Here is a 19,210-nt window from a genome sequence, read left to right as displayed (position 1 = left end):
GATTGCTTGAGCGAATGAACCTAAGTCTCATTAGAAATTCAACCACATTCTGAGGAGGTTTCACTTGATCAAAGAAATCATAGTCCGTAGTGATATGGTAGTGAAAAAAGTTTCATCCGAAGATAACATTATAGATCTACTGACAAAACTATTGTCTTATATTATTTTTTAGTATTGTCAGAGTCTGATGGTGATCTAGTACATGGGTGATTGGTTTTAGGTTAAATGAAAGATTGCTAGTTGCAGGTGTCCTACAAGTCAATCACATGAGTGATGACACATTTAATTCGCTGCATAATCTCTTTTGATTAATATTAATAATGATATTTTCTCACTTTATATTATTTGATGAATATATTGTTATATCCTTAAATATGTGTAATGGGAATTGGATCATGAAATCATGATAATGAGACCAATTTGCTTTTAAACATATATCATAAATATTCTTGATCATAGGTTACTCGAGAAGAATATTGAGATAACCGGATATATCGATGTATTATATACCTATCTATATGATAGAGACAATTGGTCTTATAGCTACTTGTGTGGGGGCATTAGGTATATAGTACAATGTTCATTAGATAATATTTTTATTAAATGATCTACTTACAGAATAATGGATGGTTAATGATACATCATCATCAGATAGCGATTTCGTAATCATAATTGTGTATCTAGTTCTTAGACTTCAGATACCAAGGATACCTTATTTGAGTACTTTGTATTTTGATACCGAACTTCTAGGTTTGGAAATTCTAAATCTAGTACAAATGATCATTATAAATGATAGTTAACCTTACGAAACCAATTGAGTGTTAATAAAGGATCATTTACTCTCAGTATCATGAGAGGAATATTTTGTATGTTCTCACTCAGAAAAATCCCTTATCAAGGTCACTTGGATTAAAAGAGAATGAGTTCTCTAGGAGAATCTGATAAGAGTGAGACTTTGATGGATTCCGTATAGGCATAACAGCATCATACTCAGTATATGATCTCTGAGATATTAGATGGATGAAGGACTATAGATACACGATAATTGGGGGTAGATATGTCCAATAAATTAAATTCTCCTATATCGTTTGGAGACAATCGCGTAATGGTCTGGTACGTCCATAGTTGATAAGTTAAGTGAATTATTATATAAATAATAATTCACTAAATCAGAAGTAGTTTTGAGTCAAAAAGGGTTCTAACAAGTGCAACTCATTGCCAGCTCGGTATTGGACCTAAAGGGTCACACACATACGATGGACAACTCGATGAATAGAATATTGAATATAAAATTTTCAACAAGTCTCTTTTACCCCTATTTTAATGGATCTATTAGATGAGACCCAATAGAGCATGGAGCTTGGAGGGGTTATTGGATCTCAATCCAATACCCATTAAGAAGGACCCATTGGGGTTTTCATGAAGGGGCTCTCTATAAATATGAGTGGGGCTCAAAGAATTATAGGGTAGACCCTTAGAGTCATCGGTCTCCTCATCTCTTCCTTTCATCTCTCTCTTGTCGTGAGCTCCCTCCCTGGTGTGAGAGGATAACAAGAGGGTCGACCCCTTCTTGTTTACTGTTGTTGCATGGTGGTGCACTATCACGAGGAGAGAACACACAGCAAGGAAGAGATGCATTATCGCTGCCATCCACTGTGTGGATCACCACTAGAGAGGAGTTCGCGAGAACTCCTTCATTCGTCAGACTAGGATCTGTGTTTTAGGTGATATACAATCTTCTCTACGTGAGAACGTCTCACCCTCTTGGTGTGATTTTGTAATTTCGAGTTTTACGCTCATGGTCATCACCCAATGATCCGATGCTCCTTGTTCGGGAAACGATTTTGTTTTATTTTTTCGCTGCGCATGTGATGCTCCCTTGATGCAACACATATTCCCGTGGAAGTAGAGCTTGAACTCTTTTGTAAATTAAGTAAAATAGATGATGGAGAGTAGCTTTAGATGAGTGTATCACTCTCTTGTCAAGCATCTTATGGTGGTTGGGAAAGTGTGATGCATTAGGGTATCAGAAGTGTCATATAACTATATTTAAGTCTGAAAGGTGACAATGTGTTCCGTTGGGCTAGTAGCGCCATCAAAGGCCTCCAATAATGGGAGGTAAAAGTTTATCGAGATTGGCTCGTCTTGGATATCCTAGATAAATGGTGGCAAATCTGAGGTAGGGTCAACCTATCCCTCACCCCTGGATTGCTAAAAGTCTCGGCGCATCTCTTATAAGTGTTGATCCATTTGCTATAGTTGGATCCTTGAAGAATTGTCCATTGAATCGATCGAGTGAGTCCCGAATTTGAGCAGAGTAAAGTAGTGGTGGGGCGATCTACTAAACTCCATGGTCAGAGAGTGGCATGCTCCCTCATCCAATGGTTCGATGGGCCTCAAATGCCCCCGAAATGGTGGCAACTCGTTGAGTACGGGGACCCCAACGGACGCTGATGCAAGTGGTTGTCGGGCTACCGACTACGACTAACGCGATGGCATCACCTGTTGGGCTAGCCGAGGTAGAAGCAACGCAACAGCCTGCATTATGTTGACTAGTACTTGTATTTGTTAAGAAATGTTTAAGAATACCTCAGCAGGGATGAGTAGATGGCCCAGCGACACTCCCGGGTTGAGAGTCTTGAATTATTAAATAGACATCAATACTGCATTGGTACTTATGCCGAAGTGGATGCATCCATATAAGGAAAGGGTGGCTATTATCCTATTTGAGTAAAAGTGATGTGAGTCGGGGGTAGAGCCTCACCCAAGCATTCGTTGACAAGGTCAACTTATGGATGCTCCTATGATATTAGACCCTCCTTCTAGTGCCAAAATATTGAAGAAAAATATCGTTGATGTCCTTATCAAGTATGACATATCCCTAATCGTGTCAAGTCATTCAAGGTGGAAAGTGCATTCTCTTGAGTTATCATATGCACAAAGATTGAAGTCGGGAGAGGCTTCCTAAGTCGATCCCTCCAATGCTTAAGTTAGTCCCAAGGTCAACTTCTTTATATTTAAGTTCTTGGTTTGTGTCTCGCTTACCTAGAGTCGAGAGTGTATTTTTATACCTAGCCTTGAAGAGATAGAATATTCTATAAAGATTTTGTATGAGAGATTATTTGTAACTAATTCGAGCTATCCCTGGACTCCTAATAATATTCTTATAAATATTTCGTAGGGGAGGCAGTTTGTAATTGACATGATCTACCCCATGGACTCCTAAAAATACTTCTATAAATATTCCACATAGAAGGTAGTTGGTAATCAACCCAAGTTGTCTCTTGGACTTCTACCCATGTAAGCAAGCGGGTGTAAGTCATATGGGCATTTTCTTCCCAAATGTCTTACTTAACATTTATATGATAAGTGATGACGGGTTGATTAATATTTCCTATCAAAGCTTTTATTGAGAAACATCACAATATTATTAGTGTTACCCAATGCTTTTACACTCATGCTACAATCTAATTGAAAGAATCTCGTTTTCACCATTTACCTCTTATTAATTCTCTTGTTCTATTAGTTTTTGACTTTAGTCTTATCAATCTTGAATTTGTTTTAGTTTTCTTTATAATAAAAGGTCAAAACAGATTTCATACTTTCCTCTTTTAACTTACCAATTTAGATATACTTAAATTGATTATTCCTGAAATAGAAAGGTTTAGTTTTTAATAAAAATTGTTATATGGCAAGTTTTTTAAGGAATTAAATTGCAGGAAGGTTATTTTTAAAGCAATTTCAGAATTTAAAGTTATCCAAGAATTGAATGTTTCTAAACTTATAATTTAGAAATCTTGAAAATTAGAAATTAGAAATTTAAAATTAATTAAATATATAAATTTGTACATAAAAATTTTAAAAAAAAAAGTATCTTAGATTTGACTTTTAAAAAATTTCTAAACCAAAATTGTCAAACGTAGTAAAATTCAGATTATTACCAAAAAGTAAAAAAAAAAAATGAATTTTCAAGTCCTTTTTTAACCTTCGGAGCTGTGGGAACAATCTTATTTTATTCGTATGAATAATTTAATTTGTTTAAATAGATACACAAACAGTAAAATAAATGTGTCGCACAGATATAATAGCAAACTACAAAAATTCAACAATTACTAAAATGTTCACAAATAAATAACTTATAAAATGGCAGCGTGGATTAACAACAAAAATCCATAAAATGATGCACAATTTCATCATGAGCTAATCCAATTGTTTTGTTATTTAATGGCAATAGATTAGTCAATTAATCAATCAAACATAATGATAATATTTGTGACTAATTTTATGAGAGGGTTAGCTCCTTATTAGATTCTTAATTAAAATATGGCATACAAGATTAAGCATCAGATTGTTGGGACATAAAATTCTACTAGAAATAATTCAATCAAGAAATGCAATAAGTTTTTAAATAAAAACAAATGTTATGTCAAAACAAAAAAAAAGGAAAGTGAAAAAAAAACCATAAATTTTTTTTAGAAAAAAGGAAAGAGCAATGAGAATTTTTTTTACTTTCCCCCCTGACACCTTTTTGCTTTCCCAATCGATTGGACAGGTCGAGCTAAAGCCTCACAAAAAATGTGATGATAGAACAGTTTAAATAAATGAGCTTCTCTCTTCGGCTCGTCGTAGAGGTAGGTTCCCCACTTTGATCAGCTGCGAGCTGCGGAAGAGAGAGAGAGAGAGAGAGAGAGAGGATGGACGTTTCTTCGACAGTAGTGTTGTGTTTCTTAGCGGTGATCTTCACAGCCACTGCTTCTTCTTCCTCCTCCTCCAAGTCAAATGATTTCCGCCGAGCGTAAGTTGCATCTTCTCCTTCGTCCATGACATGCGTCGTAGGTCGGACCTTGTTCAGCTCGTCGTCGTCCTTTGATCGATGTCGTACATCAATCATAGCGAAGAAATGAGCGCAAGCTCACTGCCTTCCTCTAGTCTTTCTTTTTCTTGAACCGTCACATTCTCTTCTTCTATGTGGTTTTGTTGTCAGCTGTGCATGTAACTGAACACGAAATCCATGCAGAGCTGAGCTGAGCTTTTCGGTGCCCAAAGTTGGATGCTGATCAACTCAGCGATGAGTCTTTGGTCAAGTATACGAAAAAACTCCTTCTGATCATTCTTTTTCCTGAAGCATCACATTCTCTTCTTCCACGTGGACATGAAGGCCATGCAGAGTTGAGCTTTTCTGTGCCTCAAGGTGGATGTTGACCAACTCATGCATGAGCCTTCTTCGTTAATTAAGACAAAAAACAAAAACAAAAGGAAAAGGAAAAAAAAAATCCCTTGACAAAGTTGCTGAATATATATATAAGCCTGTAGATCTTTTTCCTTTTGCAGCAAGGAAAATTATGCCTTTTGAATTGCTCTCTCAGAAAAGTTTGAGTGATTAAGAACTGGACAAGGGAAGTTTTGGTCTCTCACTCTCTCTCTCTCTCTTGGTGGCATAACTTGAAGCATATGTTGCAGGTTTCCTATAGTGAAGCCAGATCCAAATCACCTCAGACTCCGTCTCGCAAGAGAAGGTCTCGACGCAATTCAAAATATCACAACCCCTATAGCTGTTGTTGCAGTAAGTCTTCATTTCCTCTCAAGTAGTATACACAAGTATATATATACCAAGTGCATTAAACCAATATATATATATATATATATATATATATATATATATATATATATATATATATATATATATATATATATATATAATGCTAATAATAATAAAATCATAAATCATAACTATTTGGGGTTGGCTACATATATATTTTGTCACGATTGAAATTTGTAAAAACTTATATGTTTAGTTAAATTTAAAATAATTAATTTTTATTGATAGTTTCTATTTAAATATTTTTAGGTCTTTCTCTTTCTCTTCTCTTCTCGTACTAATAACATTAATCATTTTACTTTTAAATATACCATATAAGCATATATTTTTATCATCTTAAATAATTTTTTCTCATATTATCCTCTATCGAAGCGATACCTAATTATTCATGAATAAAAATATTTTTTTCCTATCTTTCCTAGTAACTCTATACATTCATTTTAATATTTTTTTATCTTGATAACATAATCCTTTTATGTACATTATTTCTTAAAAAACTAAACACTTAAATCTATAAAGAATTATTGGTCTTACAACTATTTTATAATTTTTTAATCTAAAAAATATCTAATGATCACATCATAAATGTTTCTTATCATTTTAACCATCCTATTTTTACTCTATAAATAATATTTTTATTAATCTCATTATTATTTTTGAATAATTAATCTAAGATACATAAAGATTTACTTGAAAAGAACTTCGTGTCCATATCTATCTAACTTAATTATATTCTCCTGTCTATTCATAGAATTACTAAGATTACATCTCATATATTTAGTTTTAATCATATTTAATCTAAAATCTTTAGTTTCTAAGTATTACCTCTATAGCTCAAGCATCCAATAATTCTATTTAGACTCTTATTAATTAAGACGATGTCATTAACAAATAATATACATCAAGGAGATTTATTATATAAGTGAAAAACTAGAAACTTAATATAGATCCTTAATGTAATCCTATGCTAATAGAAAGCTCAGTAGATATATTTTTTATAGTCATAACACTAGAAGCTACGTTATCATACATCTTTAATAATATCAATATAATTAGTGGATTTACATTTTTTTTAAGTTCATCACAATAAATATTTAAGAAAGCTATCATAATTCAACAAAAACCATATACAAATCTTTTATTTTCTTACGATATTTTTATTAATTATCTTAATAAATAAATAACTTATATGGTTAATCTTTTAGGTATAAAGTTAAATTAATTTTTAAATATATTTATTTCAAGTCTTATTCTATTTTTGATAATTCTATGCTAAAGTTTCATAATATGACTAATGATCTTAATTCTTTTATAATTTGAACAACTTGGTATATCACCCTTATTCTTGTAAATTGATACTAATATATATATATATATATATATATATATATATATATATATATATATATATATATATATATATATATATATATATATATATATATATATATACTGATTCCGCCAAGGTGTTTGTTACTGGGTCAGTGACGGGTATAAATAGGAAGGGCGAGTCTCATTGTTGCGCTGATTCAGTTCGCAATGGGCGCCGTTTCCCTAACCATGATTTGTAATCGCAGGTGATCGGCCCATACCGCTCTGGCAAATCCTTCCTTCTCAACCAGCTCCTCTCCCTCTCTTGCGATGAAGGTGCGATTCTCGTCTCTCTCCCTTCGACGAATCACTCACCTCTTCTCATCCCGCAAACAATTCTCATGTGCAGGCTTTGAAGTTGGGCACATGCGTGATGCTAAAACCAAAGGTTTGAAATGCAGTGATTCCCTTTTGTGCTTGTTTTTCTGTAGCCATCGATGTATGCCGTCTTCTTCTTCGGTAAGAATTCAGTCCCTTGCTAACCAGGCGTGTTTTGGTGTAGGTTTGTGGGTTTGGGGTACACCAGTAGAGTTGGTCATTGATGGATCAAAAGTATCTGTCCTGTATATTGATACTGAAGGATTTGAAAATGTGGGGAATTCAAATGTATACGATGACAGGTAACGTTGGAAATTTGGCCCACCGATTTTGCTTTCGAAAGCAGGTTTTCTTCCTTTTATTTTTTCTATAATCCGTTGATATTCAAATGCAGGGTCTTTGCTCTGGCGACACTAATCAGTTCTGTGCTTATTTATAATATACCTGAGACGGTTTGTTCTCTATCTGGTGGAAAGTTCATCAGCCTGTATAATTTCTATGAATTATAAGATAATTTTCAGATGCCTTAATTTTCTTGGTTTTGGTGGATCATGTTGTAGGTTCGTGAGGCAGATATATCTCGACTATCATTTGCTGTTGAAATTGCAGACGAATTCTATGCAAGGTCCGTTTTCAAAGAATTGTGCTATTGCCAGTACCTTTAACCGGAACTAATTATGTTGGTGTTTTTCATTTCTAACCACTTTGGGTTTGCTCGTCTGTTACTCTATGGAGCTCAGAATGAAGGTAATGTGTTAATATCACTTATGCTATAGAATGATAGTGTCTTCTCAGTCATTCATGCTAATTTGCCACTCATATAGGGAAATGAGGATGCATTCGAGCCTGCAAAGCTCTTGTGGCTTATCCAACGAGATTTTCTGCGTAAGTTGATGGTTTCCTCCTCTGATGCTGGGAAAAATTTTGTTATTGAGTCCATATTTGCAGTTTAAATAATGCCAATGGTCCACATATGGGTCATTAGAATAATATCTAAAAAGGGTTAAGAAATTGTCATTTGATCACCCTAACAGATAGTACAATCATAATACTAGAAAGCAATGCCTAAATTTCATAACTTTTTTTGGTAGATAAAGTCCCTAAAAATTACTAATCCTTAGTCACAGATCTTCGTTGCATGAAAAAAAGAACATGAATAAATTTCCAATCAAATTAAATCACTGATGCTGATCCAAGCAATGAGGACTTGTTTTGAAGTGTGATCCTTAATGACTTCAAGAGAGCAACTTTACTAAAAGTAGGGTGTGAGTGATGACAGAAGACTGTGGAAAAAATTGTATAACAACAAATCAAGAAATAATTTAAAGAGATTAAGTTTGCAGAATCAATGAAATAGTTTATTATTCCCTGTTTATTGGGTTCATGCACATTTTCTTTTCTCTGGTGTGTTTGAATAGTTATTCCTACAGTGTTAATATTCAACGCCTCTATCCGTTTCTTTTCATAAAGAGACACAGGTTAAGCCACTTATATATCACTTCTGTTCAGTAAAATAACAGCTTCACATCCATTAACTATTATTGATAAAAAATTTAAATCTATTTATGCCTTCCATCCTATACTTTTGTGAACTTTTTCCCTTTTTCTTAATTATATTATTATGCAATGACACATTTCCTATATTCTTAATTCGTCTATTCACCAAAACTATTTTTTTCAATCACATAGAAGGGTGCTCTGTTCAAGAAATGGTGGATGAAGCACTTCGGCCAGTTCCAAATGAAAGTGGTCAGTCTTATTCGGTGCTCATTTCATGTGCATTTGACATTCATAATGTCTTACGAAGTTACCAAAGAATTTATTTTCAATATTTTTGTTATTGCAGGAGATGAGAATATTGATAAGGTATTGTATTCAATCACCCTGTGACAAGTCAATACATGAAAAAACAATGTCTTTAGTTGCTTTCCCCAGGGCTATTTTCTAAAATCTATTTACAAACATATACATTGATGGGAATGCCCGTCTTTTCTTTGAGAAATTTGCTATTCTTGTTCATGTGGTGAATCAGGTCAACAATATTCGCAAATCCTTGGCGATAATGGCCAATGATATCTCTGCCTTTGGCTTGCCACAGGTACTGCTTTGTTAGCTTCCCTTGGCTGTATATGTCATTAATTCTATGTCAATGATTCAGTAAGTTGAGATTCGAAGTTTTTGCAAGATTCTTTGTTGCTTTTCTCTCATAATGAAGTTTGCTTATTCAGTGTTCATCAACTTGATTTTATTATTGTTGATGGAGGATGGAATGTGTTCAACAAACATTATCTAGGGCAATATTGAGAAACCAATTATGGCTGTTGTTTAATTTGAGATTTTGGGTTTTCTGATTTGCTAACTCCAGGTTTGTCTTATTTAAGTTTGAACACAATATCATCAAACTTATTATGTCTAATATTAGGCATAATGTTCTTTTCCTAATGCCACAATGCAACAACCCCAGTCTGAGCTTTTTTCATAGGCATCTACTCCTGAGAAAAAACAATAGAGCAGAACTATTGGTTCATCCAGAATTGTCCCCTTCTCAACTCCAACGTTGCAAGTGATACAACAATTATTTGGAATATCACTTTCCAAAAGCTTCATTTGTTACAAAAAGGCTTGCCAAGATATATCATATATAAGCTCTAACATCTCCCTCCAAATTTAACATGGATTAATAGTTTAAAAGGCAATGGTATCTGCCCCTCTTAACCCCTTTAATCTTTCATTGAATTGACATTGTAACTAGTTTTAAGATGCATTATCTCTGCTGGGCATGGAAAATGTTGAGAGCTGTCATATTTTTAGTTGTACACTACAAAAAGTCGTTTATAGTAATCCTGATTATGTGATACCTGTCAGGATGCAAATCACTGAATGTTGTCCAAGTCCCAATATGCTTTATGGTTTGTAGTTTCCATCTTTCAGCAAGCAACAAGATCTAAAGTCACAAAGAACAAAAAATTAGCATGAGGTATTTGACACTATACATATTATTAACACTACTTTAGTTGTCACTCTGATACATAAGGTGTTATACTTCAAGTGATTCAAGAAAGCCTGTAAGTTAATGCATGTGTTGGCCCTCTGTAACAGCAAAATATCATATCTGCTCCAAGAGCACCAGAAATTATTGAGTGCACTTTAGACAACTCTGCTTAGAGATGCAACAAAATAATTAAAAAATTCCCTCTTTGTTGTACAACATCTTAGCAGGATACCTAGTACTCATATCAGGAAATATCTGACAAGCATCAGTATTCAAACAAGTATTCTAATGGTCTTGACATGATTTGGAGCATGTTTCATGGTTGACGGCATCTTTTGAATGGTTGATGCTTCAATTTTCTTTATTTTTCTCATGTTGTCCTTTTGTCTGCTGGGTATTGTATAAGCTCATAATCCTATCAGTAGAATGTTGGAACCGCCATCATTTTTTTGCTATGCAGAATGCACTCAGAAGTCACCTGTTATATGTTTATACAAGTCAACTATTGAACTTATATTTTCATCATGCACTTAATGTCCTCTTTTGCATATAAGAAGTCTTGAAATTTGTGACAGCCTCATCTTCAAAGGATAAGACTTTGTGACATCAAGGACAGTGAACTGGATCCATTGTATGTGCAAAAAAGGGAGCAGTTTAAACAACTTGTTGAGTCCATTATACGTCCCAAGATTGTGCAGGGGAATCCTCTAAATGGAAAGGAGTTCATAGCCTTCCTGGAGCAGGTGCTTTTGCATGTCTTTGTGTTCTTCTCAACTATCTATCCGATATCATTGTTACTCATGATGCATGTCATTTTTTACTTGCAAAGCTCAAACTGGACATAATCTGTTACATAATTGTTGAGAAGTTACTTGTAAGCTTTAATTGCTCTAACCATTATATACATGGGTTTTCGCAGACTCTTGATGCCTTGAATGAAGGTGAAATTCCATCTACAGGTTCAATTGCGGAAGTATTTAATAAGGAAATTCTTGAACGCTGCTTGAAGTTATACAGTAAAGAGATGTCCAATTTGCAGCTGCCTGTACCAGAGGACAAGCTGCTGTTGGCTCATGAGGTTTCAAAGGCGAAAGCAAACAATCTGTTTGATCAACAATATTTTGGTTGGCGCAGCGCTAAACAATCCCTTCTGAAATTCAATAATGAAATCAAAAAGGTTAATTTGGTTCTCATTGTTCTATTTACTGATAGAAAGCCTCCAAGACTTGGATTTGCTCTGTACTCCTGCTCCATTTTCAGATACACGAGGGAAGAATCCTCATGTTACTGCTACCATGGAAGTATGGCTAGCAGTTAAGTAGAGGAACTTCAAGAAAATTCTTTGACATTTAACAATGTGGTTATAAATTGCTGCAATTTAGAAGTGTAAATTTCTATGGGCATTTTGCATATTATTCCAAAAAATCTTTAGGATTGGCATGACAGTTCCTCGATTCTTTCCTAAGAACATATTCATGCTGTCCCTTGAGTTGATTTAAAGTGATAATGTGGAATATTTAAGAGCATTCCTCTCATCGTAGTGAATTATCTATTTTTAAGAATTTAACCCTTCTTCTTCCTTAGAACCAGACTTCTCAAAAGCATAAAAGAAGTAAAGAACCATTTGCTTTCTTCTAATCTTCCTAAATTGTTTTTGGAGATTTAGCAATCTTTTTACCCAATACCATACCATGTCTTTCTGTAGTGCTTTGCCTGTGGTGGAAATTCGATCCCTCTTAGTCTTTTAAGATTAATCTTTCTCCAACTTTTATTATTTAATTTTTAGTGGCTTGAAGGGGGATGTTCTTCATTTAGAAGAAATTTTAAAGCTCTAGAATTTGGATGGTTGCAGAAAAAGAAACTATAAGATGAAATCTAAGATGAGTAACAAAGTTTAAAACTAGCATATAGATATGATTTTACTCTTAAATGTATAATCAAGTGTGTAGAAGAAAAATCTTCCCTCCACAATTTTCTTGATCTTGCAGTTTACTTGAAATGGGAAACTAATGTGCAAGAAATCCATAATTAGAATGTTAAATACCTGCTTTCCTATTAAATTGGATGATAACTGATCTTTTGATTAAAAGAGAAATTATGCTACTAATTGCTGGATTATGAGGGAGGAATCCTCATGTTCCTTCTACCACAGAAGTATGGCTAGCAATTTAGGAAAGGAACTTCAGGAGACACATCTTTGACGTTTAACAATGTGGCTATAACTTGCTGCAGTTTAGAAGTGCAAATATCTAGGGCATTTTGCATATTATTGCAAAATTCTTTGGGATTGGCATAGTAGTTCCTTGATTCTTTCCTAAGAATATATTCATGCTGTCCATTGAGTAGATTTAAAGTGACAATGTGGAATATTTAAGAGCATTCCTCTCATCATAGTGAATTGTCCATTTTTAACAATGTAATTTTTTCTTCTTCCTTAGGACCATACTTCAAAAAAGTATAAAAGAACTATTTGCTTTCCTCTAATCCTTCAAAATTTTTTGAAAGTTTCAACTTCTTTAACCCAATACTAAACCATGTCTTTCTATAGTGCTTTGCCTGTGGTGGAAGTTTGATCTCTCTTAGTCTTTTAAGTATTAATCTTTTTCCATTTTTTATTTTTATTTTAGTGGCTTGAAGGTGCATGTTCTTCATTTAGAATCAAGAATTTGTATGGTTGTTAAACAAGAAACTATAATATGAAATCTAAGAGAATAACCAAGTTAAAAATTAGATAATAGATATGATTTTACTCTTAAATATATATCAAGTGTACTGACAAAAATTCTTCTCCATGATTTTCTTGATCATCTTGCAGTTTACTTTAAATAGGAGACTAGTACATAAGAAATCCGTATCTTGAATGTTAAATACCTGCTTTCCTATTAAATTGGATGATAACTGATGATTTGGAATAAAAAAAGAAATTATCATGCTAACTGCTAACCAGGTCTAGGGAACTTGAGACTGAAATTAGTTGTGATGACTAAATTGAAAAAAATAAATCTAATATATCTTATATAAATTTGGTTATGTTTAAGATTTGTTGTTTATATCAAGTTTTACTTTAATTGAAGTAACTGAGATGTTATGATACTTATCTTTTAGTGTAAGCATTACTTGCTCAGCAAGAATTGTCATTTTATGGTATGGGAGCAAGTTGATACTGTTCTTCTGGCAGGTTGTGCTTCTATGTCAACCAAAATATGCAAAAAAAGTTAGCCTAGTCATTTTTTGGCATCTCCAGCACGTACTGTCAGTATCCTTGCAGCATAGTACATGCTAACATGTGGCAACTGCATGGTGGTCCTTGGTGCTCGCATTTTGGATATGCATATTAAGCTATTACTCAAAGTGTGTCATGTAAACCTTCATCAGTTTTTTTATTACTTCCAGGTTGTAATTTTTTCTTGCTAATTTAATTATTTTGTTATTAACTGTACTTGTGTGACTGCCATTGTCAGGTTTATGACACTCACATTACAGAAAACAAATATCTGTCAATTAAACTATGTGAAGCCAGCTGGAGTGAGTGCGAGGATAGAATGGATGGCCTTCTAGCAACAGGACTTCCTTCCATGAGAAAGTTCAATGCTAGTTTTGATCAATGCAATGAGCATTTTGAAAGAGACTGTGTTGGGCCATCAAAGGAAAAGTATGTTCTGAAAATGGTGAAGGTTAGTCACTAAATGACCAAATTCATGTCTATGCAATCATACAATCTTCTTATACAATTAAGAACTTGTGCTGAATATTTTTGTACAATTGTATTTCATTTGCTAAAGGAAAATGACAGGCTTTTGTTTTTCTTGGTACTTCAAATGAATAGGTTTAGGTATATGCTCAAAGTTATGTCAATTGCACAAATTTAGGTGATACTAAGCAATATATACTGAAATTACATTTAGACTTTCCTTCTTTTGGTAATATCTCTGTCAAATTATGTTGACTTGAGATCCCAATTGTAACACCTGATATGATCAGCCACATGTCAGTTACAGGATAAGCCTTGTTTTTGTATCTTAGTTATAGTCCCTTCAATCTTACAAATCCTTTTTGGGGCATAGCCAACGTAATTCTGAATTCGGGGTTATGACAGATATGATACAGGACAAGGGTTTAGATCTCAGTTTGATATTGATTCTTGTAACCAGTTTCAAACCAGTACGGTATCGATACACCAACTTGTATTGCCTGGTTTCACCAAAAAATAATAATAAAATGAACAGCCACCAGCACCAACCTATATATTCTGAGCAGTACTGAATTTTTTATCCTTTACTTCTCAAAGAACTTGAAGAGAATGTATAAAAAAGAAAAAAAGAAGAATAACTGATGAATGATATGGGCATTCCATTGTTCTTATAGAAAGTGAACCTTGTTTTAAAATAACTATCATGGAGCAACATCATCAAGATTAGCAAAAGTGAGTCTTATTATCACCATTTTGTGATTCACTTGTTGCTCTCCAGGTTTATTGCTTGAAATTCATTGATTGTAAACTATATGAGAACCAATAGATGTTTAAACGGTAGTATAATTGGATCATTATTGCACGCCAAACATTAGGATTTCATGAGGCTTGATGGTAAAATTTTTCACACTTTCTGAACAATTTTGTTAGAATGAATATCAGACTTTTGTGGTTTTTATATAAATCAGTGAGTCCTTAATTTAACAATTGGAGTTGTATTTCTTTGTATTTGTGTGTCTATATATATACATATATATACATATATATACATATATATGTATATATGTATATACGTATATATATATATATATATATGTATACATATATACATATATGTATATATATATATATATGTATACATATATACATATATACATATATACATATTTCAACTACAAATTTCAACTCAATTAGGGATTTATTGATAAGCTAGGCTCCTTGATTTTTTAAGGGTGTGATCTGATTTTTAAGGGATTTATTGGAACTACAAAGTTCCAATCCATAGATTTTTATAAATATTGAGTATATTCTTGATAGCAGAACCTGTACCAGCTGTGACCCCTAACTATGACAGACTATTAAATACTTTAGATTTTGACTTCGGCTGGTCAGTCTACTGTTCCTCATGTATGTTAGGAACTTGGAGTGTTCTAAATGTTAGAAACAGGCCATATCTATAAATTAACAGAATCTACAAATCATCAGCAGCTAATATCATGATCCTCGCAAGCAGGTTGAGATCTGTATGCTACTCGCTCCTTTCTGCTGCTTAATCAGTCACTAAAGCTGGTGGTCTAGTTTTGTTTCTGAAGTTGGCCATCTGGTCTTATACAGATTTGGCCTTGGACTAGGCCATTGTTATGCTTATAAGTTTGTTGTTTCTATGCTTCATTGTGGCAAAATCTTTATGATTCCTTGTGATGCAATCTTATGAGAATTTTGTGGATAAGCAGAAGATGCACCTGTGTTTTTTTTTTTTTTTTTTCTTCTTTTGCAGCATGTCCTGTGTGATTTAGTCATTTCGTGACATTTGGCATTCTTGATCTACATAAGCTTATATAATCTAAATTCATTGAAGGCGTCTTTCCACGTCTGTCTTCTTCTTTGATGATCGTGTTTAATCTGTAATTTATTAATCTCATTTTTCTGTACATCGTCTGCATGCGACAAATATTTCTGTGAATTGTATCTGACCTTAACTTCTGCTCTCCTTCAGATGCTTAAAAAATGCCGAACCCATTTCACCAAGGAATACTATCGAAGACTTACATTTAATTTGCTGCTTTTCTCCGCCACTATTCCTGTGGTCGGCCATGTTGTCAAGTTTGCTTTCCTCAGATATTGTGGTTACTTAATGGTTACATTCTCACTGTACTTGGAAATGCATACAAGATTATATGGGTCAGTGCAGTTGCTGCGTAACAGTCCTTCCTTTCAGATTGTGGAGATTGCATGGGAGATGATATTCGGCAACAACCTTGTCTTGAACAGGCAAGTTCCCCAGGTCCTCCTTTCTTGTAATCAAAACGAACAGCAACACAGCTCTTAACTCTTCCCCAATTGAGTGCCGGGTTTGTCCTTAAAAATCTTCTTTTTGTAATCTCTTGCTACTTGACTTGCAGATGGACAATTGCAGTTGCTATATTGCAGTGTGTTCCGATCCTTGGCTGGTTATTCTACAAAAAGAACATAGATGGATGTCTGTTGCTGCCTTTCAAGGTGGTGCTTGGGTTGCTAAAGGCTGCTCTAGTAAAGAGCAGATTAGGCAATAATCCTAAGACCCAGTAGAATCAATGAGCAATGTGCAACTTCCCCTCCCTAGCTGGAGCAGCTTGCTTCAAATTTAGGTATGGTAGAGGTCCAATGAACTTGGATTCTAGTCCTCGACGCACTAATGAGACAAACAATAGATCGAAATTATAACTTATTTTTTTTATGATTTAATTTGGGTATGATTAACATGGTACTTTATATCTTGGACATTCCCTTGAATTGTCAGATACATTCGTTTCTGATCCATAGAGAAAGCAGATGTTATTATTATAAAGCTAGTGATCCACTGCTGTTGGTTCAGTAACTGTTGATGCGTGCTGTGCATCTTACTGACGTAGTTCATTGGCAATGAATGCACCAATTTTTCTTGCGTAGATGATGAGATGTTCCTGTACTGGAACACATTCCATTTCTGTGCTTTAGTCTTTCAGATATATGTAATCACCTGTGCGGGATCAAACGAGAAGCAACGCGGACGCGTCCTCCTCGAAAAGAAAGAGATTTATCCAAATAGCATCGGTGTACCACCAACACTCGATTCATTAATATATTAGGTTTGTGGCACACGATGGATGATAGGGAGGTAGCTCTATGCAAATGGAGAAGATAGAGAGGTAGCTGCAATGGAGGGCCACGGTGACTCATGGTGCTCTATGAAGATGGAGAAGATAGAGAGGTAGCTGCAATGGAGGGCCACGGTGACTCATGGTGCTCTATGAAGATGGAGAAGATAGAGAGGTAGCTGCAATGGAAAGCCACGGTGACACATGGTGCTCTATGCAGATGGAGAAGTGGGGACGTGAGTAGAACCTTAATTAGATATGTTTTTTAAGTTTTTTTTAATAGATTGGGAAGGACCATTCTATCATGGAGCGATATAGTAAACGTGTTAGACGTCTGTGCATGATTTTTTTTATTTTTTATTTAGTGTTTTCAAGTGTTTCTTTGTAAATAGGTTTTACGGGGCATTACGTACTATAGTTATCCTCATTTTGTTTTATTAGAAGTGTTTTTCTTTTATGTTTCTGTTTTATAAAACATAAAACTATTTTTAATTGTGCGGCATTACGTGAAAGGAAAATTAACCAAAATTATCCCATGATCATGTGTCATGAGTTCATTTTCAATTAACAATTTTACGATATAAAACATCAATTATCTCAGTATCCTAAAAACGCCTATATGGCATCGAGTAAGATAAGACATTAGCTATATGTCTAAGAGATAATACAACATCTTTATTACGCTCGAGTTTTTTTTAACAAAAATACTAAGTAAACATTAGGCCAATCACTTTATAGGACATGACAAAATGGTATCAAAGCATATCAAGCATTGAAAAGTCACAGTGAGATAGCATAGCAAAACTAGTACCATTGATATTAGCATTGTGTGAACATTCCGAAAAATGGATGAGAAATCATAAGAAAACTAGTAAAATCACTTAGAAGGAGCATAACAATTACAATGATGTTCCAGAAAGCAAGAGTTGTCTCATACAAAAGAGACATAAGTAGAAGAGCAACTTGAACGGCACAAAAACACCAATAGAAGAGTGGTTGAGTTTGAGCTAAGGAGTACTGTCAACCAAAAGTTGATACAGCTTTATGGAAGTAAGGAGTATTTTAAAGTGACAGAGTCGAATCCTTACTAGATCAATTGGAGATCCAAGTTAAAAGGTTGATGGATAACACGAAAGAATCCATACAATACCTACGAGTGGAAAAATTGATAACTCATGTGTCGATACTCATGCAAGAAATGCATACGAGTAGAAGAACATCTTATGATTATCTCTCGCTGAGAGTAAAAGCTTCCAAATCGTAGAGCTACGAGGTGCTCAGAGTAACAAGGAGTTAGAATACTTTCTCATCAATTAGATCAATACTTTAGAGTGAATAAACCCAAATTTGAAAAAAATCAAGTTGTCGTTAGCAATAATATATCCCATTGATGATGCAAAACTATGATGAACCATATATTGAGAAAATAATGTAAGAAGGATGCAGTAACATTGACACTCGGAAAGTCTTGAAAAGGGAATTGCAAACTTAATTTATGTCAAAGGACACGAAGCATATCGCATGACAAAAGTTGCAACAACTTCACCGGACCTTTACAGTGTTGATGGTGGATATACGAGATGAACTTTTATGCTTCCTTAATGGTTTGAAATTATGGGCTTAACAATAGTTGCATCATCGGAATGTTCTTAAGATACCTAAAGTGCAGTTACTAAGGTGAAACGGCTCATAGATTTCTCTGCAAAGATGATAGAGAAAAAGTATTCAAGCTTTCCAAAAGTTTCGAACAACTCAAAGAATAAAAGTTGGATGCAAAATCTTCCAACTCGAACATGTCACGTTCGAATAGTGATGGTGATAACTCATTACCAGGAGCTCGCATGGGAGTTGTGCTTGAGAAACGCATTACAAGGTGAAGTTTTGTCGAAACCTGAGCAAAAGACCAACGAAGAAGATTAATTTTCTAAGCTCGAACATCGATAAAGAATCACCACAATGATGATTCTATTTGTAAAACTCAAAAATGTTTCTAAATTGTGCGGCATCTTGTGAAAAACCAAAATAACTCTTTTCTCGTCTTTCATAGGTTGATTTCTATCATAAGTTAGATTTTTAACTGACGATCTTGCATCGTGAAAAGTCAACTGTATCAGCACACTCGA

General features: G+C 34.2%; 1 protein-coding gene across 1 annotated transcript; it reads left to right on the top strand.

Moving 5' to 3' along the window:
• Positions 1-1,105: 1,105 nt before the first annotated feature.
• LOC135672187 (uncharacterized) lies at positions 1,106-16,800 on the top strand. Its single transcript, XM_065180644.1, has 17 exons — positions 1,106-1,113; positions 5,461-5,563; positions 7,177-7,246; positions 7,320-7,358; positions 7,473-7,590; positions 7,683-7,740; positions 7,849-7,913; positions 8,029-8,035; positions 8,113-8,173; positions 8,978-9,037; positions 9,135-9,154; positions 9,321-9,386; positions 10,856-11,023; positions 11,200-11,457; positions 13,742-13,954; positions 15,968-16,242; positions 16,374-16,800. Exons 1-17 carry the CDS (start codon positions 1,106-1,108, stop codon positions 16,537-16,539), a joined length of 1,755 nt encoding a protein of 584 aa, XP_065036716.1. The 3' UTR covers positions 16,540-16,800.
• Positions 16,801-19,210: the final 2,410 nt, after the last annotated feature.

Source organism: Musa acuminata, chromosome BXJ1-4 (genome assembly GCF_036884655.1).
Source record: "Musa acuminata AAA Group cultivar baxijiao chromosome BXJ1-4, Cavendish_Baxijiao_AAA, whole genome shotgun sequence".
Classification (NCBI taxonomy): domain Eukaryota; kingdom Viridiplantae; phylum Streptophyta; class Magnoliopsida; order Zingiberales; family Musaceae; genus Musa; species Musa acuminata.
The sequence above is the reverse complement of the archived record's forward strand: the minus strand, read 5'-3'. Positions and strand labels throughout refer to the sequence as shown.

Excerpts from the sequence above, each read along its gene's own strand:
- LOC135672187 (XM_065180644.1), top strand. Across the intron at positions 8,174-8,977 it reads TATCCAACGAGATTTTCTGC|AAGGGTGCTCTGTTCAAGAA; the intron begins GTAAGTTGATGG and ends TCAATCACATAG. Across the intron at positions 9,155-9,320 it reads GAGATGAGAATATTGATAAG|GTCAACAATATTCGCAAATC; the intron begins GTATTGTATTCA and ends GTGGTGAATCAG.